The sequence below is a fragment of the Triplophysa dalaica genome, chromosome 11 (genome assembly GCF_015846415.1).
Source record: "Triplophysa dalaica isolate WHDGS20190420 chromosome 11, ASM1584641v1, whole genome shotgun sequence".
In the NCBI taxonomy this organism is placed as follows: domain Eukaryota; kingdom Metazoa; phylum Chordata; class Actinopteri; order Cypriniformes; family Nemacheilidae; genus Triplophysa; species Triplophysa dalaica.
Window position 1 is genome coordinate 23,045,846 of NC_079552.1, and position 27,749 is coordinate 23,073,594.

A 27,749-nucleotide genomic window follows, 5' to 3' on the forward strand; every position below is an offset into this window, starting at 1 on the left:
AACAACAACAACACGCTCTGACACTTATGCTTTATTAAAAATATAGATAAAACAAGGAATGCAAAATGTGTGCTTTATTGTCACAACATAAATCCATGTCAAACAGACACATTAGCACTGAAAAAAAATTATATATTATAAATGTTGTTCTATAATACATAATATTTAATACTAATAGCTTTATAAGACAAATACAGAAAGTAAAAGTCACAACAGAGAACTACAGCTATGTTCACAGTGAGGTGTGCTCTATAGCCGATATTCCAGCATCTTTAGCCATTGAATAGAAATGTCCATGTTTGTTAAACAATGCACTCGGTGAATCAAACTCCACAATTTTCCCAGAATCCAGGACCATCACCCTACAGAGAAAAGGAAGTTAGAATACAGCACAAGAATTGCTGAGTATTTTCTCTTTAATACTGAAGTTTACCAAAGACGGTTTAAATAATGCAGTTAGAAAAAAATTTCCGATTAATAATGATTTGATATGGATACATAATGTTATGAATAAAGTTATGAATATAAGAGTCAGAATAAAACCAGAATGGTGTTTTTTGCTATTCCTTTGAAAGAGTTTATGCTCTGTAAAATAGCATAGTATATAATTGCTATATTTGCGTGTGTACTGTATGTACAGTATAATATGCATATGTACAGTATAATATGCATATGTACAGAACATTTGTGTATTCGATTTTCTTTACTTTTTAAGGACTATATCTATATTATTCGGTGTTTGTTTAACATGTAACATGTGTTTGTTTGAAATACATGTAAGCAGTATACTGTAAATCTAATTCACACTGTATAGCTCTATAATAGACTGCGGATTTAGTTGAATCCATAAATATAATAAACTTCATTTAACAACACACGTTATATATTTATTATTTCATAATATACTATATGTTTAAATATATTCTTTCAGCACGTTTTAGTATTGTTCTGGTATGTTGTCATTTTAGACTCCCAGTCCTGATAACAATATTTAAAATAATAATATGCCTAAATTAAATATACTTCGATTGAATAGTTTACAGTTTCTGACAATACACTTACATCAGTGTACACTGAATACAAAAAAACTTGCAATAATACCATGTATCTGCATACCGTATTTTCTCTTTAATGTCCCCCTAGTATTATTTTTATTACATTTCTTCTGTTTTACTTAAAGCTGCTTTGCAAAAAAGTGCTGAAAAAGTCATTGAAAAATAAATGTATATGTGTGCATCTCTACATGTTGTGTATCTATATACAGTATCTCACAGAAGTGAGTACTCCCCTCACAGTTTATTAAATATTTGATTAAATCTTTACATGTGACAACACTGAACTAATGACACTTCGCAACAATGTAAAGTAGTGAGTGTACACCTTGTAAAACAGTGTACATTTGCGGTCCCCTTAAAATAACTCAAAAAGCCTAAGCGAAAATGTCCACATTGGGTCCGAAGTGTCAATATTTTGTGTGGCCACCATTATTTTCCACCACTGCCTTAACCCTCTTGGTCATGGATTTCACCAGAGCTTCACAGGTTACCACTGGAGTCCTCTTCTACTCCTCCATGAGGACATCACTGAGCTGGTGGATGTTAGAGACCTTGTGCTTCTCCACCTTCAGTTTAAGGATGCTCCACAGATGCTCAATAGGGTTTAGGTCTGGAGACATCCTTAGCCTGTCCGTCACCTTTACCCTCAGCTTCTTTTGGGGTAGTTCTCATATTGGAATACTGCCCTGTGGCCCAGTCTGCTTCAGTATGTCACAGTACATGTTGGCATTCATGGTTCCCTCAATGAAGTGTAGCTCCCCAATACCGGCGGCACTCATGCAGCTTCAGACCATGACACTCCCACCACCATGCTTGACTGTAGACAAGACACACTTGTCTTTGTACTCATCACCTGGTTGTGCCACACATGCATGACACCATCTGAACCAAACAAGTTTATCTTGGTCTCATCAGACCACAAGACAAGGTTCCAGTATTCCATGTCCGTAGTCTGCTTGTCTTCAGCAAACTGTTTGCAGGCTTTCTTGTGCATCATCTTTAAAAGAGGCTTCCTTCTGGAACGATAGCAATTTGATGCAGTGTGCGGCGTATGGTCTGAGCACTGACCGGCTCACCCCCAACCCCTTCAACCTCTGCACCAATGCTGGCAGCACTCATCTGTCTATTTCCCAAACACAACCTCTGGATATGACGCTGAGCATGTGCACTCAACTTCTTTGGTCGACCATGGTGAGGCCTGGTCTGAATGGAACCGTTCCTGTTGTATGGTCTTGACCACCGTGCTGCAGCTCAGTTTCAGGGTCTTGGCAATCTTCTTATAGCCTAGGACATCTTTATGTAGAGCGACAATTCTTTCTTTCAGGTCATCAGAGTTCTTTGCCATGATGCGCCATGTTGAACTTCCAGTGACCAGTATGAGAGAGTGAGAGCGATAACACCAAATGTAACACACCTCATCCATATTCACCTTGTGAGACCTTGTAACACTAAACAATCACATGACACAGGGAGGAAAAATGGATCATTGGACCCAATGTGGACATTTTCACTTAGGGGTGTACTCACTTTTGTTGCCAGTGGTTTAGACATTTATGGCTGTGTGTTGAGTTATTTTAAGGGGACAATAAATTTACAAAAAATTCAGTCTTGGCACATGAAAATATATAATAAAATATTTACAAAATGTGAGGGATGTACTCACTTCTGTGAGATACTGTATGTAAATAAATATTTATCTTCATTAATCATCTATTTATTCTCTTTGTTTTCTGAGGTTTGAAGATTTATCAAGACTATAATTAAAAACATGTAGTTAACGGTCTCAATTCTTAAAGATAAATGCTTACCGTGAGCTGTCCAGAATGGTGTTGAGACGGTGTGCAATAGTTAGCACAGTACAGTGGGAAAACTCTCTGCGGATGGTGCTCTGGATGAGATCATCCGTCTCCAGATCCACAGCTGCCGTGGCTTCATCCAGGATGAGTATGCGTGATCTTCGGAGCAGGGCCCGGGCTAAACAAAGCAGTTGTCTCTGACCGAGACTATTACAAATGACCAAAATCAGTAACTACAGAAAGTTTAATTTAAAATGGAATCATTTTCATACTGATTTCCGCATACTTTATAGGCATATTTTGATGCAGTGCAAGGTTTTTTTCTTTATCAAGCATTTTTTGCTATGCGGCACTCCCTGTCTTAGAGTTTTTCCCATTTCTGATTGGTTCTCATTTGGATTATTCAGTTAAAGAAGGCATTTGAATTCTGCTTCTGGATTTTATTTTAAGTGCACATTTAAGCATGTGGGTTCGGTTGCACTAGTGTAAAGGTGCACCAAGTTACAGCAATACTAAGGGGCTGCTCACGCTATCGTAATGGAAAAGTGCCCGGGCGTGTTTGACACCTAAAGCCTGGATGTGCACTTACAATGAGCTGTTTACTCTCACATGGTTCTCCTATGACTATCATATTATATGTGAATCGGTCTGCGAAGAGGGCATAAAGTGAAACATACTTAAGTCACAAACTGAACATTACGATGGATATCATTGTGTGGAGAGAGATCGATTTGTTTTTGTTTACTTCAAAGCAGTCACGTTGTAATGAAGATAGTGTGCTGTGGTGCGGATGTTAATATACAGTGTAAGCGCAGGCTAGCAGGGAACAATCACACCTGGGTACGGTTCAGGGCAACTCAAGGCTAGTGTGTGCATGCTGTAAGTTTTTTGCTTTGAAGTTGAGGCGTAATTCTATGTATAAATGAATGAAATACATATTTAAGGAAACCTCGGGTCAAGAGTTACTTTCATGAATGAATCTGCGATGAAAATGGCAAAATAAAATAGCCAAAATTAATAATATACGTTTTCATTACTCATTTTTAGCAATCCTTATTAAAGGTTACAGTTTATTTATAAAAATATTAATTATTTTCATGATTAGGCAGTACAATAATTATTTTAAACATAAATTAACATAGAAGTTTGGAAACCGAAATGCATGGCATGCAAACTTTTGCACACAAATCTGCTAAAGGATTATTGTAGGTAAGCATCATATTACGTGCCTATGCATTACTTTATGGAGAGTTTACGAAGTGCTAGCTATGTTCTGCTTTAAGCCAGAAGTTGTGATTGTTTTAACTTCCGTATTCTGACCCATTTCCAAGTGAAACGCAATTTCGGATGACAAAAAGGGTGGCTTGCATTTTAAACTGCAAATTGATCTTACTAAACTACATTTTAATGGAACTGGCAGCAGACTAACATTTGAAATGAGTTAACAGATGCTCTGCCCAAGCCAACAACCTGATGTCCTCTGAAGTGGATGGTTACCAGAGGGCTAAAGCGCATTTTCAGATTTTAATTTCAGATTATAAATGCACATACATTTTTAATAAAAATAACCCAGACAGATAAGCATTTTATAATAAATACTGAACTATACCATGACAAATTAGGAATTGTGATCTTTCATTTCACTGGGACTTTGAGAACAAATGGTGCAACCGAATAAAGTAATGAGTTGCTTCAAACTAGTTGGTAGTGACGAAGCCTTTAGTGTGGTGTGGACTTTACGTTCCAGTGTAAGAACATAAGAACAGCTGGTTCAACCCTACACAAAACTGTGTTCATGTTTACACTGTAAAGTTAACCCACCTTAAATTTTCTCCTCCCTCTGAAACCTCATGTTGAAGTTTTGATGGTAAACTACCAACAAAATTTTTCAGATGAGCCAACTCCAAGACCCTCCAAATATCCTCATCACTAAACTTCTCAAAAGGGTCCAGATTGATGCGCAGAGTTCCGCAGAAAAGCACTGGGTCCTGTAATAAAGATTTAGTTGATTACTTTTAAGTGCCTACCATCATTTTTCTCAAAGTTTTTTAGAAAGCAGCTTTGCACTCAAACGAAACTGAGCTGAATTCAAGATAACCAATACTGTAATATCCAATGATTATTATAGTAATCAAACACGATCATAAATCAAGCGTATAGCCCTGGCAGGCCACTTAAGTCAAGCTTGCTCACTGATTGGCTGCACCTGATGACTTCACCTGTCAACCAAAATTGTCCGGTTTCTTCTCGCTCTTCTACAGAGATTTAATAATACCACGCTCAAAATACCCACCCCCATCCCCAACTTTGCTGCACTCCTGCTCTGTTTGTGCAAGGCTGCATGGACAGGCACAGAGTTTGTCCAGAACAGTTTCATTCTGCCAACGTTAAATATTGCTATTGTTTAAATCTTTGACGGTAGTAGTCCTAACAGAAATAATATATTCAAATATCCAATGTTTTTTTGACAAGCACTCCACAGTTTACTTTCTCTTTCTGCATGATCTTCCCTTGCTATAGACATCGGTATTGTAACGAGAAGACTTGAGATCTGTATCAGCATTAGTGGTCAGACGTTAGCGTGTAAATGAAGAAATGTGATAGACACCACCTCACACATAAAACCAACTCTGACTACAACACAAAACCTTCTTCACATGTAAGCCGACACATTATGACTGAGCTCATAGCAAAGCTAAAGACCAAGTATCCCTGCACAGACTGATCACTGTATGTCATCACACATGATTGTTTTTCAAGCCAGCTTTGGGTCAAAAAGGGACATACCCACCAGTTGGGTTCAATTAACCCGAAGAAAGTTTATATTTGACCAAACAACAACCCAGCACTAATGGTCACATAAGAGGAGCTCCACCACTTGTTAAAGAACGAATGACTGCAACATACACCAATTGAAGTGTGCAGGTAAGTGCTATCTTCTGTATATAACACACCTGGGGAATGATGGTTATTCTGCTTCTGAGATCATGGAGTCCCAAGGTAGAAATGTCAATACCATCAATGAGGATTTGGCCTTCTGCAGCCTCAATAATGCGAAATAAACAGTTGGTCAGACTAGATTTGCCAGCACCAGTTCGTCCAACAATGCCGATCTGGGCAAAAAGAAAACTGTGATGATGCAGAATAAATCAGGCAATATTCAAGTTCATGAAATGCATAGTTAAGCTAAATCTCCACATTTATTGAATCTCCTCTACTTAAGGCATGTAAAAGTCATTTTACCTCACTTAAACCATCATTTACATTAAGAAAATTGTGAGCACTTGTAAAATAGACACTTGGTTTCATCTTTTTACCTTTTCAGTGCTTTCAATGTTACACGTTATTCCATGAAGAATAAGATCCAGTTCAGGCCGGTATCGAACCTTGTAGTTTTCAAAGGAAATCTTCCCAGCTGTTGGCCAGCCATCTGGAGGACGATTCTCTGAGATCCACTGAGCCTGAAGACAATATTTGTAAGTATTTTGTGTATTTGATACTGTGAAATTATTAGCGGATTATAAACCTATATAGCTTCTGTGTTTGGGAGTATGACGCATGGCCCGAGTGATAGGAAGCCTTTTGAAAAACCCTAGCCAGCCAAAAGTTTCAAGCAGTCCGTCAGCAAAACAGAATTACCGCAAGGAGAAGACAAGTTCAGACAATACTTCCTCAGATGAGGAGGACTCAATTGTTGACGTCTATGTCAGGGTTTGGTGGAGTATGGACATAAATGAGTGCTGCTGCTGTCAGATAATGGCTCAGGTTCGTTTATATTTCAGCCAAGATTTTTTAACTAAGAATCCTGTGGGTTTTTAATACTGAAGTTTGATCGTTATTGCTAAAAAAAAATGTTTAAACTGATTTTTATCCTTGGTTATGGTTATTGATATGAAACTTTTTTTTTTATGAAAATCTTTTTTATTGAATAGATATTCAAGCTTTTTTGGCTGAAACATTTATAAATCAAACGTCTCATCATGTTGGGTATGGAAATGTAGAATGATAACGCTTAAATCAGTTTTCTAAAACGTTTAAATGCTGTACGTCAAAAAGCCAATCGATTCCTCTATAGCGATTTCAAAAGGTCAAAGTTATCTGAGCTGACCTTTGAAACCATAACTCATACATGGAAATGCTATTTTCACATTTCATCATTTGTTTTTTGCAAAAATCTGTTAATTTTTTTTTTAAACAAGGTTTTTTTTAGACAAGCGTTAAAATAACAAAAGAAACCATTTATAACAACACTAAAATGATTCATTATATGTAAATTACTATTAGCATTTTAAATCCAAGTCTATCCAACCCTGAAGATGGTAAAACTTTTACCTCATTTGTGATCTCTGTGTACTCGCTCACTCTCTCCACAGCAACAATATTGGTTTCCAGTTCTGATGTCATTCTCACTAACCAGTTTAAGGTCTGGGTCACCTAGGGACAATGTGGGAATGCACATTATTGAGCAAATGATTGGAATTGAATAATGAAAAGATTTTTTACTTTGACACACTGATAAATAGCTTGAATGCGCTTTGGATTTACATTTAGGGCATATGAGATGGACAGTCCAACCAGTCCGCTCTCCAGAGTCTCACGGGAGAGAACGGCAAATAACGCAGAGAAAAATACCACCAGATTCCCCAGAGATTCCAAGCGCATGGCCAACCACCTAAACACCACCAGACAACATCCGGTATGAAGCAGAAACAGACAAAAACCTTGTTGTGATTCATACAAACTCACCTATTAGAAACAATCCAAGGATAAACACTTTTAATATTCTCATCAATGGTTTGCTCATTTTGATGGAGAAAACGCAGCTGGTGTCCGTATGCCCTGATGACAGAGAGGCCTGATACGGTTTCTCCAAAGTGTGAGTATATGGGCGATCGAGACACAGAGTCCAGTCGCCTCAGCTGTCTGGATGTGGCAACATAAAACCTCTGAAACACAGGAGACAAAACACATCAACACCACCAGAGAACAGCGTAGATTTACAAATCCTCAAGTAGAACTGAGGTCTTTTCACAGGCTGATTCTGTTCGGTTGCTTTCCTCACGACTGGCTGCTGTATTACCTGCACAAAGTAGTAGATAACAGCCATTGGAACCACAACTGCAGTAAAAAGTGGAGTAGCCAGACAGATCACAAACAAAGTTCCCAGAACTCCAAGAAGACACAGAATCCAGGATCTGAAGGACATGGGGATCAACTCATCCACAGTAAATATATCCTAAAAAAATGTAGTGTGAAAACAGGCATACGTGTTACTCAAGGCATAGTGACATTTATATGTGGACGATTCATTTACTGATCACGTTTCACTATTTTATTATACATATAACTCTTTTAATTACTACAGTAATAATAATCCCATTCAGACAGAGGCAGCTCCATCCACACTTTAACATTACATTATAATTGAAACATGACATAACTGTAGCAAACAGATTTGCCATTCAGTGCATTTAGTGAACACAGTGTTGATCTGCAATCATTTTAACACACACATTAATATATTGTATATAAACAGAGATTCATAACATCTAATACAGTGTTAAGTCAAAATTCCCGTGCAGTTCTAGTTAACCAGACAAACTGACAGATCAAATGATTATCGACAGCTTGAACACGCTGTAAAAAACACACCTATACCTTAGCAAAACGGTTGACTATGCGTCCCGACGGCGTGGTATCAAAGAATACCATGGGCACCCTCAGAATGTTTGACAGCAGTTGTGTGTGTAGAATCCTGGATGCATCAACCGCTCCATTTGCTAAGAGTATAGTACCAAAAAATACCAGGAAACCTGACAAAAGCCACGCCATCAGTCAGTCACAGAGGAAAAGTCATGCCATGAAAGGAAAGGAAAGTCTGCCATTATTATAGAAGGTCGCTGTTGGACAAAGGTCCAACATTCTGAAATTACATTTATTCATAGAATTTCCTTTTGTGTCGATAAACCATAAAAACCATAAAACACAAAACCGTCATAATGGTCAGTTTTTTTAAAACAGTATATAGATTTGAGGAATATTTGGAATCTGATGGTGCGAAACATTCTAAATATAATCATATATAATCTGGTTAATGGTATATTAACGGTAGGAAATTTACTTAATATCTTCTTTTTGACTTTAAAGAAAAATGGATCAATTTAACCTGTACAATATACTGTTGGCCTTTGTTACAAATATACCCGTGCGATTTATGACTGGTTTTGTGGTCCAGGGTGACATTTTTCATCAATAGTACCTTGTGCTATTCCCAGCGCTCCGAAGACACCTATTCTAGTGTCTCTTACATGAGCCGGGTAGCTTGAGTTCAGATATTCCACAGCATCATTGGTCCAGTCACTGAGCCACAGGTTTTGACCGATAAAGGCCACGTTCTGAACGAAGTAGATCAGAAAGCTCCAGATTGTATAACCCCAGCCCATAGCCCTCAAATATTGAAGAAAGACTGAGAACTTCACCTGGAGCATAACAACAGATTAGCTGAGACCACAAGACATACAGAAGAGGTTCAGAACATGCTACAGATTGTTTGGACGTACTTTTCCTGTCTCCATAGCCTCTTTCTCAATCAGTCGCTGTCCCTTCTTATCGCCGGAGTCTTTTCTGACTGTGATTGAGCTGTTTTTCCTTAGTCTAATCGTAAAAACATGATTTATTAAATATAAACCAATTCTCAGAATTTGATGCTTGTCACCTTTTTTTCCTATTTCTTTTAGACTCAAGGTGTATGTCTGTAGTCAATTCTCTCATCTATTTAACACGTGAGAAATCCAAGATAGCTTACCTTCCATTCTGTTGAGTGTGACGCTGGCTGTGGCGTAAGCTGTTTTCTCTTTTCAGCGTGCTTGAGATGACGTCCTCAGGAGAGCCATCGGCCTGTGGCTCCAAACTCTCAGGAACTGTGTCAAACTCTTCATAGCCCGAGGAGTCCTGATCTGTAACATGCGATCATTATTATCATTATTATTACAATTTTCATCAAAATGTGGAGCACCTATTACTCTAAGACTTTGAAGATTCTAAACACATTTTTGATATATCAAACACTGGCATAGAAAAGGAAGAAATTAAAGGAAAAATCTAAATGTTTACATTTATTTCTATATCACTTTCCCCGATTTGAGAACAAAGCTGTCGGTAACACGACATTAAGGTACCCTTTATAAAGCATTTATAAATGTGTTCATTAAGTAATGAATTATTGACAAGGTGGTAATGCAGCCATGACGCGAAATTTCACCCAATTGTCGAAATGTTCATTCTTTCTTTACTAAAAGTTATTTCTGGAAATTTAAATCGTCTTCAATGTTGTTTGTTGTGGACTGTAGCTACAGTATAAATTCTGTTATATCAGTTAAACTTGGTGCAGTGATATCAAACTGTAATTCGGTCGACAGATCTGGAACTTCGTCAGCCAATCAGAATCAAGCATTCCACAGCCCCCTGATATAATGATAAATAAGTCGTTTACAAATGCATTTTAAAACAGTAATAACTACATGATAAAAGGGAGATTCTAACAAAATATCTGCCAAATAGTGAGCCACATGTTATAAATGCGTAATATATGTATTTATACATTATTTACTTTACTCAAAAGCAGATTCATGATTATCTTGATGTTGTTTGCCAAATTGGCTGTCAGACTAGAGAATGGAAGGTGTTATGTTGGTTTTTCTTATTATTGTATATATCATTTTCAAAAGTTATTAATGTTCAGAACTTATTACTAAATGGTTCACATGAATCCACTATATTTAGGCACACTTTCGTGTTTTGCTAGCATTTACAACTCTTAATATTTATAAGTTAGGTGTTTTGAAGTTGTGAACGAATACTTCACAGGCATCCACATAAAATGGCATCAGAGATGAAGCCTTGTGAGCCAGCATTCTGTTTCTACAATAAATAATAAATAAATGTTTTCTGGTTTTGATTAACTATTGGAAGTAATTTAATCATTAATAAAACATCGTAAACAAACAAGTTTGTCACCCTTTGTGCATTTAGTTTGAAAAAGTGATCAAAAGTTTGATGCATTTATCTTGATAAGCAAGAAAAAACTTCTTTTAATAAGCATAATGATCTGAAGGCATATTCTGAAGGGCATCGAAAGACATGCGGAATAGTTTTAGATAAGCAACATGGTTTGAAATGTTACATGTTATATGAAATGTACAATAATAAGAAAAAACAACATAACACCCTACATTCTCCAGTCTGACACCTATTTTGCAAATAATAACAATATAATGATGAATCTGATTGAGAGTCAAATCAATGATGAATATATTTATTACGCATTTGTAACATGTGAGTTAAAATGGCTCACTATTTGGCAGGTATTTCATTAGAATCCCCCTTTTTATTCACGCAGTTATAACTGCTTTATAATGTATTTATAAACGACTTAATCGTTAGAGAAGTTTTGTAAGGACTATAGTAAAAACATGTAACATGTGTAACAAGGGCCGATTAATTAACTACTGTATGTGCAGTACAGTCAAATATTATTTGTACGAGAGTCATTAGATCAATCATATATATCCTGTACTATGATACTACCGATGTGTTTGGAAAGGTGGTTTGAGTTTGGTAAATGTTTAACCAGTATGTGTGGAGTTTAGATTCATTGAATAGAGGACAAAATTGGGGGCTACAATCTTAACCAAAACAAAAAAGATAATCCCAGACTCACGCAATCAGGCAAGATGTTAAAAAATTTGTTGTCTGAAGAACTGCTTCTTTAAGAGATTACAAATAATGGGGACAAAATGTAATGCAATTGAGGGGGGGGGTTGCTATTGAAAAATATGCATCTCTACATGTGGTATAAATAATCAATGACATACAGCAATTAGGAAATGTGGAATATTTCTATCAAGCAGAATCTGAAAGTCAATGATTATTAAAGATTCATTTATTCAATATAACAGTTCAGTCTTCTGTTGGAATTATCTGCAATTCTGTAAATTGTAAATATGTTTTTTTGTGTGTCTGTATCTCGTCATATAAGCAACTTGGTAACTGATCACTTTACTTGGACACTACCAAGAATTATGGGAAATGTGCCTCTCTGGTATAAAGCTCACACTGTAGGTTAAAATAATAATGAGATTAACATATGAGATATAATCATATGAGATTAACGATAATTGATTATCTTTGCAAAAATAAAATGACTATCTGGTTTATGGAAAGAAATGCAAATGGTGTCTGGCGGACAAACCTTTAGAGCCATCAGCTTTGATGCTTTCCTCTTTTGCATACGTGTCCAGGAATTCAGAAAAGGCCCCTTTGCTGGCTCGAAGGCTGTTGTAGGACCCTACTTCAGAAACAACCCCATCCACCAACACAACGATCGCATCCACATATGGCAAGAAGCTGACTCCATGTGTAACCAAGATACGGGTCTACAAAGAAAAAAAAACTGATCAAAGCGCTTCACCTAACTGTAAAGTAACAGTATTGGAGCTTTGCTGAACACATGCATTGCTCAAATTGAATCACTCTCAATGGCCCCACCATGAGATAATTTTTTTGGGTGGGTCTCAAAATATTAAAAGTCATTTTATAATAGTTTAACAGAAAATATGTATACCATTCTTAATTTTTTTATCCTAATGTCTATTTACACTTTGAGTGTCTATTTATACTAATGTCTATTTACAACCTTGTTGGTCAAGGCTATTTACACAAACTCTACCCACCAGTATCTGATTGGAATAGAGAAAATATAGGAAGGACCCAATTTATGTGTTCTGAAGTTGTCACACCATGGTACTGGATAAATAAAGTGAAATGCAAGAGAGAGAGAGAGTGAGAGAGATAGAGAATTACTTCCCAAAAAAATGAGTATTATCCAGGGTTTTGTCATGAGCCTCATTGTTTTTGTGGAGAGAGATATTCTTGTTGTTTCTGACATAACATGCGCTGTCTGGCTCGTCTTTGGCCCCGCCCCCCTCTTTTCCACGTTTAGCTTCCCAGTAGTGTTTCATTCCCCACACCTGCCTAGTCTGGACTACCTTTCAGTACCCTGTTGGATTACCCTGCCGTGTCTACTTGTCACCTTGTTAGTACGTTGCGTCGTGTTTATTATTTTAGTCTGGTTCCTGTTGACTTTAAGTCTTAGTTTATTTATTTATTTCTTAGTTAGTTTATTTTTAGTTAGGTCAATTTAGTCCTGTCCGTATTTACCCCATCATGGTTTTTTATGTTATCTATACAGTCTGTTTCTTGTACAACTGCTGCATGCACGTGGGTTCTTCCACCTTGTCACTTCCCGGTCATGACAAGTTTTGCCATTTATTTGCTTTTTTGTTGTTTTTGTTAGAGGAATAAAGGATGGCATTTCTCACGTGATATTCTCATCGCACTTACAATGTGCTTTACACGATGCCTCTTATGCATAAGCTGGTGACAGTTGGTCGGAGGCGATATGAATTAAAATTATTAAAGTCCTGGTGTTTTTTAACATTTCGCTTCAGACATTAATGAATCCGTCGGGATTGTATGGATTACTGACGTTATGTGCCGTTTGATCCTTCAACTTTTAGGAACCATGAACTTGTAGCATTCTAGAGTATTTTGACTTAAATAATTGCTTGTGTTTATGTGGGGGAATTGAAAACTAAACATCTCCTATGGTGATTGCTGTTAATCTGTTTTGAAATGAGAGGAATTAGCCAATAAATAAACATTATTGCAAATGTATTTTTAAATAATTTGTTTTTTAAATAAAGGTTTCGGAGGCAATGATATCTGTAACTTCGTGGAACAAATGGGTAGCATTCTCCACTTATATCTGGTTGCTACCCAAATGTATAATATTGTTTCCTTATAGTAGGACCACTATAGTTAAAAAAACTTACAGAGTGAATTTAGTTTACTTGCGCAGTTCTTTGCGGGTCGTAATCTAAAGCGTTACCAACAACTTGTCATTCAATTCCTTACCTTATTTTTGAGAAGTCCTCTTGGTCCAATCACCCTCTCAAACAAATGTTTTCCCACATGTGAGTCTACAGCAGACAGCGGGTCATCAAGCAGGTAGACATCTGCACAGCTATAAGCTGCCCTGGCCAGACTCACTCTCTGTTTCTGTCCCCCGCTCAGATTGATACCCTGTGGCACAGCATGTGATCAAAAGAAACATCACTATAGCAATCAATTCTTTTCACTGGTTTATTTTTAGATCATTTTGGTTTCCCTTGTTATGTTTTCTGCTCGCTCACATGCCCTCCTCATCCTCGATGTACGCTTCCAAAGAATAAAGAGTTTACGCTTGGAATGACTTGCTTGATATGGCTGTTAGATTTCTTCCCCTTGTTACAAATGTCTTCAGTATCACATTGGCTTAACAAGATGCCATTTTTGTTCATCACAGTTCACTCTTTTTAACATGCTTCACCTTTTCTCCAATCTCAGTCTGATCTCCACCTGGCAGGAGGTCCAGGTCTGGTCGCAGGGCGCAAGCATCCACCACGGACTGGTACTCTTTGTCATTCAGCTCCGATCCAAAAAGAATGTTGTCTTTTAGAGTCGCATTCTGTATCCAGGCCTGCTGTGGCACATACGCTACAGATCCCTGAGCAAGCACATGTTTACAAGACATCAGCAAATGTACGTAAGTAACTGCATAGCAAATACAGTACAGGGTCTTTTGGTTTACTTTGAGATTAATGTGACCCTTGATTTTGTTCATCTCTCCCAGCAGAGCTGATATCAGGGACGTCTTGCCCGAGCCCACGGCCCCGACCACCGCCACCAGATGTCCTTCATTAATGTCCAGAGATACACTGAGAGACACACATGTCATCATATGTCTGTATGATCATAATGTTAAACACACACCTGATGACAGGTCAATTTAAATGTGGAAGTAATGTGTGCAACTAGGAACAATTAAATGTTAAATAAGAGCATCCAAAAGTGTTATTTGCTGAAATAAAACTCACTTCTTCAGAATTGGATCTGTTCCTCTCTCCCAGGAAAACGTGCCTTCAGAAATACTCACCGCAGCACCTAATTCATGAAGATCTGATCACTGACAGAGATTTTACACTGAAGTGCTTAAGTGCCTTAAGTTTGTTCCATGCAGTATGTTATATCCAGAGCCATTGAGAGAGAGTCGCATCTAATCCGTTGACTCCAATGAAACAGTTTTTTCACAGCAATGGCGGTTCATGGAAGCTCTCATTAGTTCCAGGCGATTACTAGTTATGCATGGAGCTACGATTAAACAGACCAACTGAGGTAAACTGCTAACCCATTTAAAGACGAAAGAAATAAAGCATCAAAGAGAAAACATAACTTCCTGGAACAATCTGAAGGCACCATGAATCACGTGACATTCCAATGTTTTGGACTTCCGTTGGCAGAACTCTCTCTCTAACAATGGCTCTGGTTAAACCATAAGGATGATTCGTGATATTAACACAATATTTGAGCAATTTACAATTAAGTAGGTACATATATCTATTGAAAAGTCTCAACAATGCACTCTTTTCTTACTGTTTGTGTTGTCATGTGAAACAGCATTTGAGTCCAGATCGTCCCCACCAAGAAATTTCTCTAGCCTTTTTTTAGATACACTGGTCTAAACACATAAGTAAAACGGTCCGTTTTTAAACCAACCCAACAACTAATCCAACCAAAATTTCTAGAAGGCAGACAAAAATGACCTTTATTTCCAGACAACCAAAACACAGGAGTTTCGTGTAACAAATTCCTTTCAGTAAAGCCTACACATTTTCCCATTTGTGTTCCTAACACTTCCAGGCAGAAAGTCTTAACTTCTTGAATGGGGAAAGAAGGATATCTCTAAAATCGCTTGTCTTTTTTAATTGACGATTGGTTCTGTGTTTGGGTGGTGTGACAATAAAGTTGAATTTTCATGCCTTTTGTATTAGCTGAAAGATTTGACTATGAATCATATAAACTTAAAATAATGGTTTTATGAGAGAGAAGAGAGAACATTCATGTGTATTAACAGTACCTGGACCATGACAGAAATCAGCTGTGGAAGCATGACCAGCGGAAAGCGCAGGATATTAAAAAGTGAGATTGAGGTAAAAGCTTTCTCTGCATCCAAGATGTTGTCAGGACTCACAGACACAAATACAGCAAAGGTCGCCAGAGAGACCTACACACAGTCAGACACACAAAATATAATTTACACACACAAAGTAGGAACTTCTAGTAATGCTTTCTATGAAGCCTGTATCTATACTGTTTCCCCCTGGGGTTGATTTTATTTTTAACATTTGACATGTTGTAAAAAAAATTCGCTGTTTGGACTGCCTGAAGAGGATGAATGGATGAACTATTTGCTATGAGCATTTGCAATAATGTAATGTATTTTATTATCATATACTGTCCATAGTTTGTCTATTCATATATTATTTTCATAATCATTTGTGTGAAGCTGCTTTGCAACAATGAATAATGTAAAAAGCGCTATATACGTAAATTAAATTGAATGCAACTGAATTGGATCTGATTCTTCAAGTAATTGTGTTGTAACAATTCAAGATATTTATTGGTAAATGTTTCTTTTTTATCATTTCTTTGAGATTGGTTAGTTTTTTTATTACAAAGATATTAGATAAAATGAATAAATCTGCTTGTTTTCTTTGTATTACCATATTGGATTTTGATTTGTTAATTTTGCATTTTTCCCTCAATAAACATAATAATTAAAATGTCAAATGATTAAAGAAACGTTTACTATGAGAGGAGAGGATTCAATTAACATCATAATCGCATTTCTGACGGAGGTGGAGTCATGCGCTGACACTACTGTTGGGGTGTATTGTGCAGGTGATGACCAGTGCCTGGTTTCCTACAGGCATGATGCTTGAAACAGGGATACATCAGACCAGAGAATCTTGATTCTGACAGTCTAAGCGTCTTTCAAGTGCAATTTCTTTAAATTCAAAGTTTTCATGTGTCTTCACTGAGGACATGCTTGAGTCCAACAAAAGCCCATATTGGTTTCCAATGATGTTTTTCCTTCTCAAAGTTTCATGGTGATTATTGACCTCAACCTGAATGTCAAACCGCTTTTTTGTCTCCGCTCTAACCAAGACCCTGCTCCATCCACTGCTCAGTTTGGACAGAAAGTCAGCTCAAGTAGGAGATCTGGTTGTCCAAACTTCCTCCATTAATGATTAAGGAGGCTACATGTTTCTGTGAACCTTCAATAAGCAATTCTTTTGTAGCATTCCTCAGATATGTATCTTGATGTAATCATGTCTCAGAGCACCACTGGCAATTCTTTAGACCTAATGGCTTGGTTTTTGTTCTGGATAGGCATTTTCAGCTCTTAGACCTTTAATCAAGAGTTGCCTTTCCTACTCATTCAATTGAATTTGCCACAGGTTAACTCAACTTGAAGTGTAGAAAATCAAATGGAATGATTCTGAGCTAAATTTAAAGTGTCCCAGAAAAGGGTATGGAAAAAAATGCAAAGTTTTACATAAGGCACTATTCCTACTTTATTGTATAAATACAGGCTTCAGCATTGATGACCTTTCACACAAAAAGGACTTTTACAAAGTAAATAAGATTATAGGATTTTATTATTTCAAACATGAGTTAACTTACGATAGCTGGAGCGCATGAAAATAAGAAGGTGGAGACCGAAGAGAGGTAGGCAAACTTCCTCATGACCTTCAGCTCATTTTCTCTTATTGCCTGGACCTGAGCCTCAAAAGATGCCTCCCATGCGTAAAACTTCAGGATCTGACACACAAAGTCGAGTATAGAAGCATTAGCATGAAATATTCCATGTCAACAGGTCAAGTAAAATCTTGAACAGAAAGAAGAGTGTGGTATACATTGCATTTTAAAAGGGTTCAACGAAGGATAGGAGCACTAAACGATTATTAAAAAAGAACATTTTGTACATTACGATATGCTGGGATCAACTCCGCGATAAAATTTCTGTGATAAAATTAGGATTCGAATAATTAATCCATATTTCCATATAACTTGCCTAGTTTACACAAGAGTATTTTTAATTAATCATAAATGGAACCAAAATATATAAAATAACATTTAATTAAACCCCTGAAAATTGCACACTCTCTGTCCAAAATGACAACAAATCAAAGTGTTTCCGCTAGGATTTTGTGGAAATGTGGCCCTGGATGATGTCATAGGCTAATTAACATATTTGTGCCGTCGTAAAGCCACTCTCATATACACATTTTCTGTTTGATATTTCTGTTTCAAACAGTCGGTAACTTATTAATTAAGCAACAAAGGCAAGACCAATTAAATTAGGAATAAATGGGAAACAGAGCTGTAGCCATATTGGGGAAGATTTTGAATGTGGTAGGTAGCGTGCCACGGCAAAATGAATATAGTGATAATGCTGAACAAAAGAATACACTTAGACCGACATAATGTGAGAAATGAGGAAGTGGAGAGTGTCAAAATACCTCATATCAATATTTTACGGGTGGTATCGATACATATTGCTACACCTCTACAATAAGCCAATCAGAGTCTCATCTCCCATTCCTTTTAAAAGCCAGTTGCGTTTGCACCATGACAGATTTGCTGTTTACATGGTGGAATTTGCAAGAGCAAACCATCTACGGGACAAGACCTTCACGTACACAATAATACTCTCTTACATTGTAATCCTTTCATTTTTAATAGTTTGGCATGTTGTGCGCTTCTGTGCGTGAAATAAGCAGAGTGCGTGCGCGTTGTCCATCCACCTATAGGCGCATGTTACTAATGCGTCCTGTAAATAAAAGCTGGTCAATAGCGTAATCATATTCAGTTGACTCAAACTAGCAACTTGGCAACAATGCGCATAAACACACCTCATTAAAACCAGCATGCCCATATGGGAGAACATATGGGCACAAATTCTTTTGCTATTTTAACAACGTGGCGCTTGACGTGAAAATACATAGCAAAAACACTCGCGAATAACCTGACAAGGCATTACACCGGACGTGTGACAGGGCCCATAATGTGTTGAATAGCCTAATACAAACAATGTGTTAATCAGTTACACATCCTTTTTGATAGTGAAGCAGACTACCTACCTTTATTCCATTCAGTATATCGTTCACAATTTTCATACGATTGTCTTTATATTTCATGTTCTTCATCTGAAAATAAAGACTTGCATTTAGTAATAAATTCTATTTCTATCCGTTTTATTCTTATTTTTTTAATAGAGTTTTTTTCAAATGACTGTGCTTATCCTTAAATCGTCTCACATTTATGTCTCTTCACAGGATGTCCAATGTCAAGTTTTTAAAATGCTTTGAATGCACAAGACATCACTGGATCACGCAACATGAGCAGACTGTATATTTCAGTTCATTAAATAATTCAGTTTATTGTTCAAGACCATATTGTGTTTTAATCTCCTTTTCATGACTGCACATTTAGGAATCAGATTGAATGATTTATGAAGCCAATTGTAGATAAATCACCTGCAAGCCTTTCGACTTGGTTGCCAACCAGCCATTGATGGGTACCATCAGCACCATGACCAACAGCCCGGCTAAGACAGATGGGCCCAGCTCAAACCAAAGGAAAATTATGGCCAAAACGATCTGCAGCGGACATGACCAAAGCAAATGGATAAAGTTGGTGACGTCGTTAAACCTTTGGGCATCCGCTGACATCAAGTTGACAATCTCTCCAGCTGTAGACTCTTTCCTAGAGTCGTTGGATACAACTAATGCCTGAAAGGGACCAGTAAAAAACGATAAACCAAAAACACCCAGATATGGCTTGATTTCTTGCCAAGAGAATTCATGAAATAAAATGTCTAAAGCAAGAGAATTTTTGCTGAAGCATTCTTCTACAAGTACCTTCTTATAGACAGCAACCATAATTGCTGTGCGTACTTTCATACCCAGGACAAAACATCGCTGAAAATACTGTTGTAGGAATACAGACTGAAAAAACGCCACCAACAAAAGCAGAACAGCGTACAAATAGCCTGTCCAGGTTTGAATGGATTTGTCCTGAGTAAATGATATCATTAACCTGTGACAAATCACATCATATTAGGAAGCAGAACAATAGATTTACAAACAATACAGCTGTGCCACAGGATAAAGAAGAAGACTGTACGGACCAGCTAAAGAGATCACGCAGTCTATATGCATTTGGGATTATGTCATTCGGTTAGAAAAGGAATCAAACGGGATTGCTCTGAAGTCATGATCACTTACTTGAGAAGCTGTGGGCTTGCAAATGCTAGAAGATCTTGCAGCAGCTTGAGAACAGCAGACTCGATGAGAACACCTTTAAATGTTTTACAAATGGTGGGAATAAGCCAGGAATGTGGATGGTCTGCTTCTGAATCCTTCTTTTCTTTTCTTGCTGTTCTCTTTGCTTCCCCCTGTCTTTTCCTAGTAGACGAAAAGAAAGAACAACAGATCACGCCAAAGATCATTCAAATGTATTTCTGTAGCGCTTTATACAAGTTTACTTGGTTGCAAAACACCTTTACACTTAGACCCAATCCCAATTTTATTTTGTGTGAGGGATAATGTACAGGCAGCTTGTTGTTAACGCAGAAATAAGCCCCGACAGTGTGATCAGGACCTGACGTGAATAAGAGGGTTTTGTTTAATAACCGGAGGAACTTACTTTGCGATAACAGCCGGCTTCTTGTACATTATCCCGCTTTTAACACGGCTTCTTGCCACAAGAGATAAAAACTGGACATAAAATGTGAATTTGAAATATTATATTAGCTCATCTTTACAGAATGCAGACCTTCTGCTGTTTACTTTTGGTTTTAAGGTAAGAAACGACGTTCAAATGTCACAAACATTCAATTTAGTTTAATCATTTGTAAATATCATGTCATAAATGTGATTAAAATACATATTTACATTAATTTTGTATAATACTAAACTAAACCTGTCAAAATGATTTGCAGCATCCGGGTAATTGGGTGTTATTTGTTTCGAGCGGTTGTTATCTGAGAATAACAACCCTTGGAATGTCGCGACTGGCCAATCAGAATCAAGTATTCCAGAGCGTTGTGTAATAAACCCCTTTATACCCCCTGCTTGCAATCACCAGAATGACCGAGCTACAGTTTATTTATTGCATTTGTCCTATGTTGAGGAACAATTGTGCCATCAGTACTGCGGTACTTTAGGAATTTTCCTAAAAGTTTTTTTTATATTACATGACCATAAATATGAACACAAAGTATAGGGATAATGGCTAGAAATGGGATTGGTCCTTAATGCATGTTAGCACAACCAGCAGGAACATAAGAAAAACAATCTAAAATAACATGAAAATGGGAAAACACACAGAAATTTGACAAAGCATATGATGTGAATATAAAAATATTACATAGCCTCCAGGGCGTCCATACTTTCATGCATTTGGACAGAATTCATAATTAGTGACAGGATTTTCGCAGATTATGGGAAATCTCACCATGACTAGAACATCCTGACTGATTCCTTTGGCCAAGCCATGATGACAGTCACTGATGGTTTGCTTCTGTTTTTTCTTCTGCAGAACGATTTGAGCTTTCTTCACCTCTTTGTTCATTACCTCCTCAAACCGCTGACAGATGTCATGAGTGGAATCACTTTTATTCAAATCCCACATGTCCTCCTGGACCAGAGGCCTCCTGTAACCTTTAAAAACCATGCTGAAGAAAAACAAGATGGGAATACAGTAAAAACTAGTAGTGCATAGAATTATTAAATAGAGAACAGAGTAACAGTGATAATGAATCACGAGGGTGAGAGGTTTGTTTTGTTAATGAAACATTCAGAAGCTCTCATTGTTTCAGACTCACCTGTTGAACCAGTTAAATGTGATTCTGCTGAGAAACGTTGCTCTAGCTTCAGGATTCTGCATTGAATGAGGCAAAAATCGAGTTGGTAATTTACTTTGCGTTTTATATGAAATGTCCCAGTTTTCCAATTCAAGTTCCCCTTACCTTTTTGGAAATATTTTGAACTTCAGGTGAAATGTCAGCAATAGCTGATAAGACAAAAGCGATCAGCTTCAGTCCAAAATTGATGTAGAACAGGCAAAAGCGTGGAAGATCAACTAATTCTTCCTGAGAAACAGCAGAACTTCAGTTTGATGACAAAAGGGTGACAGGTGTAGCAAGTGTAAGCTGTTTTCAATACCTTACTGAAGGCATCTCTTAGTAACGTCTGGAACGGAAAGATCTCACACACCACTACAAGCACCCAGAAAATGAAGAGGCTTCCAGAGTCGACGGAAGTCACTTTGTGCCGCAAAGACTCTTGACACAACATCAAGATTATCTATGCAAACACAAACGTTTCTTCAACATTTTCTTCAATATGTCTGAATTGACAACAATGATGATCTGTTAGTGAACATACCCATGACACAGCAAAGAGAACAGGGTTTGTGATAAACACTATTGGATTTTTTGGAGTTGTGGAATCACTTGATGGCCCATAATCTTGACCGAGTGTGACAGCTAGCTCCGCTATTGCTGCCAGAAACAGTAGCCCAGCAATAACCTTGAGAGGTTTGACATGAGAGCAGAAATCATTACTGAGTGTGGCTGGTGCTGCTCCCATCTTTGTGTATTGTATATTTAAAACACGTTGTCCATGTATTGCATCATAAAACGAGGACACCGATGCCTTCTCATTAGTTCAGAGTTTTAAGGTTTGTAGATATTTAGTTGAAACATTGCTCTTTTGAGTACTTAATTGTTTTGCCAAGTCATTTTTTTACTGTAAAAAACTTAAAGGAATGGGCCATTTCATTAAAATATTTATTTAAATCCATAATTAACTCATCCCCCCTCATGCCATCCAATGTGAATATGACTTGTTTCAGCTGAATACAATTAGCTAGAAATAGCCAATTTACAAATGTAGCATTTAAGCCAACACACTACATTTTTTCCCATTATTTAACTTGCACCAAGTTGAACTGAATAAGGTTGTACTGTAACCTGCTGTCCGCCACAGAATACACAGAACTGATAGGCAATTTCCATTGACTGAGAAGAAACAGCTATTGATATTTATGGACAGTACAAAGCACACATTAAAGGTAGCGGCAAACAACATGGAACAAACAGGTTAAAAATAATACACTAAGAAATTTTTTTTTTTACAAAAACAACTGTTTAAATTTGTTTAATGATTAAGTCAAAAATATATCAGTGGAGTTGGTATCAGAATTCCATGTTGTTACAATCACTGTCCTTTAAAACTCGACAGTTGTTTATCGTCCTTCAGGTCAGCTGGGCAACTGTCTAGAGGAACTTGACGTGCTGCTATCCTATACCCTGAGTACGGCAGTCCGCCTTTGGTCTAGGGGGACTTTAACATCCATCTTAACAAGCCATATCCTTCAAGCTTCCACTTTCTACTAACCTCTAACCAAATAAACAGTTTTGTACAACAAAATCGACAGGGCCTCAAATTCTCGTAAACTTTTCAAAACTTTCAACACTCTCCTCTGTCCCCCTTCACCGCCCCCATCCAACTGCTTCGCCAATAAAACCAGCTTCATCAGCAGTCAATTCCACCTACTCAGGATCCCTTACCAAACATACACACAGCGGACAATCTTCTCTCCTCTTTCTCTACAGAGGAGGACGTCTCTAATCTATCCTGTAGCTTTCCTGTAGGGATAGGTTTCCTGTAGCTCAGTGGTTAGTGCACGGCACTAGCAATGCCAAGGTCATGGGTTCAATCCCAGGGATTGCACATAGTCAGAAATATTATGTATTGTATAATGAAATTTAAGTCGCCATGGATAATGTAATTATGGATAAATGTAAATTCTGCCCTATAGACCTCATTCCCTCACACCTACTTCAAGCTATCATACCCACACTCCTCTCACTCATATGATCAACACATCTCTCAGCACAGGACATGCTATGCACTATTATTATTGTTTAAAGTGGGATTCACCTTATCAACCTGCTCATATTGCACACAAACTTTAGGTCCTACCATACGGGTCCTACCATACGGGTCCTACCATACGGGTCCTACCATACGGGTCCTACCATACGGGTCCTACCATACGGGTCCTACCATACGGGTCCTACCATACGGGTCCTACCATACGGGTCCTACCATACGGGTCCTACCATACGGGTCCTACCATACGGGTCCTACCATACGGGTCCTACCATACGGGTCCTACCATACGGGTCCTGCAATACGGGTCCTGCAATACGGGTCCTGCAATACGGGTCCTGCAATACGGGTCCTACAATACGGGTCCTACAATACGGGTCCTACAATACGGGTCCTACAATACGGGTCCTACAATACGGGTCCTACAATACGGGTCCTACCATACACAAGTATTTTTTGCTAGTTTCGGCCCAACGCAGTCAAGTCACATGCCACGTGGTTTAAATAGCAAATGCATTTTCTCCCATTTGAGAGTAGCCTTTTATTGTGGCCAGCCTAAGGCACACCTGTGCAATAATCATGCTGTCTAATCAGCATCTTGATATGTCACACCTGTGAGGTGGATGGATTATCTTGGCAAAGGAGAAGTGCTCACTAACACAGATATAGAAAGATTTGACAACAATATTTGAGAGAAATAGGCCTTTTGTGTACATAGAAAAAGTCTTAGATCTTTGAGTTCAGCTCATGAAAAATGGGGGCAAAACAAAATTGGTGCGTTTATAATTTTGGTCCGTGTAAAAGATTATCATTGTGTTCATAGAAATAAAAATCAGACTTGTCTTGTACACTGTTGGGGAGTAGACGCGCAGGACCTTGACGGTCTGAAGGCAGCCAGGTCACAGCAGGGCAGGGTAATTCGAGAATGCTTACTTTCTCAGAGCCTCTCATCTGCGCAAGATAGAGCACCAAGGTCTCCTGGACCACCAAGGTAGCGATTGTATAACCCAGAGCTCAGGCCGTGACCTTTGTTGCCCGCAGTGTCGCAGTATCGTTGCCCGCTACCCCGGAGCTACTGCAGATTTGTAAGCACCTTGGCCTGATGTACCTGCCGAATGGCTGGCATGCAGGGCAGAGGCAGCCTGACCCACAGCAGTTTAAGCTTATAGTATATATTGTGGGCATAAATGCACCTCAACGGCACGCTCAACCTGGGGTATGTCGACATATCCCATAGCTACCCCAACAATGAGGGTGGTGAGTGCAGCCATGTTCGTCAGCAGTGGACGTGCCAAAAACGGGGCGTTCCATGCCTTTGTGATCTCCTCATGCACCTCAAAAAAAAAGGCACCAGGGCCGTGCACACCCTTATAGCACACATACATCTGTCTTGCGTCTATTTGACGTCTGCATTTACATCTGTAAGACATCTACAATACATAGTTTGCTCATCTGCAATACGTCTCGGAGATGTCTACTGTCAGACGTCATATAGACCTCTAGAAGATGTCTGTAAGATGTTTATGATTTAGAATGGATGTAAAGCTGCTCTTTCTAGGATGTTCAGCAGATGTTTTTATGCAACAGATTGCCAGATCTTTAGAAGAAGTATTACAGACGTCTCCGAGACGTATTGCAGATGAGCAAACTATGTATTGCAGATGTTTTGTAGATATAAATGCAGACGTCAAATAGGCGTAAGCCAGATGGATTGCGCTATCTGGGCAGTTTGTCATCACTCTTCGTACCCAGATACCAAGCATCCAGTCACGAGCATTAAGGGGATGGCGTCGCAGTGGATCAGTTTCACCCTCGCTTGAATGCAGGTATCATGCCCGTCAGAATCGAGGATGATTCTGTCGCATCCAAAAGCACAGTAGTGAACCATGTCCGCAGACAGCACAAACTGTGGAGAGAAATGCACAGCTCGCTGCTGACATGCCCAGGGGAACGCTGCATGTAGAAGAAGCCACAAATCCGCTGCTCACGCCATAAAAAACAAGTACTTTGGGTAAAAGTAAAAACTATAAAAAATACTGCAGATTTATGATAATGACAAACTTGGCTGATTCACTTTCCTATTTTAAAGAATGATTATGCCAGTGGATTCTTCTGTTTGTAACAAAAAAGCTTATCGACTGTTACACTTCTGTTAGTAAAAAACAATCTGAGACAATATTTTATGTGCATTTGTCAGATTCATATGTGCAAATTATATTTTAATATGTACAGTATGTTATCCAAATGGAAAAAAATTACAGTACACAATACTCTCCGGCTATGCTCTTCCTTCAGTTTCTTCACATTTCTTATCACCTGGTTTTTGCTTTCCATTCTTCATTTGGGTAAAGAAACCATTTAATTACAGTAATTCATTTGTTTATTTTTCTCTATCTATTGGATGGCATGAGACTACAAACAGCAAATTATGGATTTAAATTAATTTTTTTGTGAACTATTACTTTAAATGATGATGAGTTATTTATGCATATATTTATCACGGACGATTACCTGCTTGCAGATGTAGAGTTTTGAGACTGGAACTCTGGAAGATTTCTTGCAGAGAGAAGCCAAGTGCCACAGGGCACAAAGCCACAGAAAACCTAATGGAAGCCACACCAGCACTGTCCTTTCAAAACACACCGGCAAATCAGGGTCTGGACGCTGCAGGTACGACGCATTCTGATACACACAGACACAGTAAGACAGAGTGAATGATGTCATTCAGGTAAAATGATAGATGACAGTATCTAGAGTCCTGTCTCACTAAGGATTACAGAATGACTTGAAAGAGGGGAAGCACATAATTCTAACCCACCAAATCAATATGAGTTGTATTTTATCTTAATGTGCCAAATTTAACCATCGTAATAAAAACAGTACTATATAAACAAGAAAGAAATAAGACTTGCACTTTCTTATCTTATTGGGGGTGGCATTTTAAAAGCAAAATGAAGTGACTTGATCTGTCATGGCTCCAACTGGCTGCATTTTGCAACAATTTTTCCTGCCGGTGTGAGCAGTTTTTCTTAACGGACCAAACCGCTTAATATGTACTTATATAATTAGCAGAAATGTTATATTGCAATCCAAGTTAATAGAACCCTGAACTATCTGTATCGGGCGGCAGATCGGTATCGGTGGAGTTATTTAGTTTTAATTTGTAGTTGTCATCAATTCAGGCATCATAAAAGTGTTTACTGTAAAGCTGCTTTGCAACAATGTAAAACCGGTGAAAAGCACTAGAAAAGGTCAAATGGAGACTTCATTGTCATGAAATAAATTCCAATATTTAGTTTTTTTTGCAGTTAACCTTTCTGATAGGTACAGGACAACAAAATTAAAGACCAGGGATTAGGCAAAGGCGGGGTAGAAGATATAATTTTGGGGATAGTTCAAGGAAAATGAGCTATAGTTTACCCACCCTCATGCCATCCTAGGTGTACATGTCTTCCTTTCTTTATCTGAACACAATAATAATAATCCAAATAATAATAACGCATGTAATAATAATCCAAATGCTGTCTCTTCCTAGCATTTTAATGGCATTGAATAGTAACCAAGTTTTTAAAGCTCAAAAAAGCTCATATCTTTTCCAAAAATAATCAGCAGAACTCTGTGTCTTGTGACCACGAGAAGCAATGAGATTTAAAAGCTGACATTCGTGAATTTGTTCATTTTTTGTGAGTACAGTGATGTATTGCTTTCCAACATGACTCAATATACAGAACATATTCATCTTTTTCACTCACAAACCTATTGTTTCGTTTCACAAGTCTTCTGGAGTTTTTTTATAATGGATGCACTTTTTTTACTAATACGCTACTATTTAATGCCATTACAACACTAGGAAGAGCCAGAAGTTAGAGTATTATTATTACTTAGAATTATGTTTATCTGAAGAAAGGAAGACATGAACACCTAAAGATGGCATGCGGGTGAGTAAATAATATGGCTTTGATTTCACTTTTTGGTCAACTATTCCTTTACAT

General features: G+C 37.9%; 1 protein-coding gene across 1 annotated transcript in view; it reads right to left on the reverse strand.

Annotated features, from left to right (window-relative positions):
- Positions 1–16: 16 nt before the first annotated feature.
- Positions 17–27,749, reverse strand: part of abcc2 (ATP-binding cassette, sub-family C (CFTR/MRP), member 2) — a 29,317-nt gene continuing 1,584 nt past the window's right edge. Inside the window, 32 exon segments of the mRNA XM_056760893.1 lie at positions 17–362; positions 2,864–3,058; positions 4,673–4,839; positions 5,806–5,964; positions 6,169–6,312; positions 7,184–7,285; positions 7,397–7,523; positions 7,598–7,797; positions 7,932–8,087; positions 8,510–8,664; positions 9,111–9,330; positions 9,412–9,505; positions 9,657–9,807; positions 12,102–12,285; positions 13,826–13,993; positions 14,280–14,456; positions 14,541–14,667; positions 14,827–14,893; positions 15,383–15,467; positions 15,867–16,013; positions 17,477–17,614; positions 18,937–19,002; positions 19,333–19,587; positions 19,717–19,894; positions 20,083–20,223; positions 20,225–20,262; positions 21,314–21,533; positions 21,684–21,739; positions 21,828–21,950; positions 22,024–22,164; positions 22,246–22,389; positions 26,269–26,439. Coding sequence (XP_056616871.1) covers positions 233–362; positions 2,864–3,058; positions 4,673–4,839; positions 5,806–5,964; positions 6,169–6,312; positions 7,184–7,285; positions 7,397–7,523; positions 7,598–7,797; positions 7,932–8,087; positions 8,510–8,664; positions 9,111–9,330; positions 9,412–9,505; positions 9,657–9,807; positions 12,102–12,285; positions 13,826–13,993; positions 14,280–14,456; positions 14,541–14,667; positions 14,827–14,893; positions 15,383–15,467; positions 15,867–16,013; positions 17,477–17,614; positions 18,937–19,002; positions 19,333–19,587; positions 19,717–19,894; positions 20,083–20,223; positions 20,225–20,262; positions 21,314–21,533; positions 21,684–21,739; positions 21,828–21,950; positions 22,024–22,164; positions 22,246–22,389; positions 26,269–26,439 — 4,626 coding nt within the window. The 3' untranslated portion in view covers positions 17–232.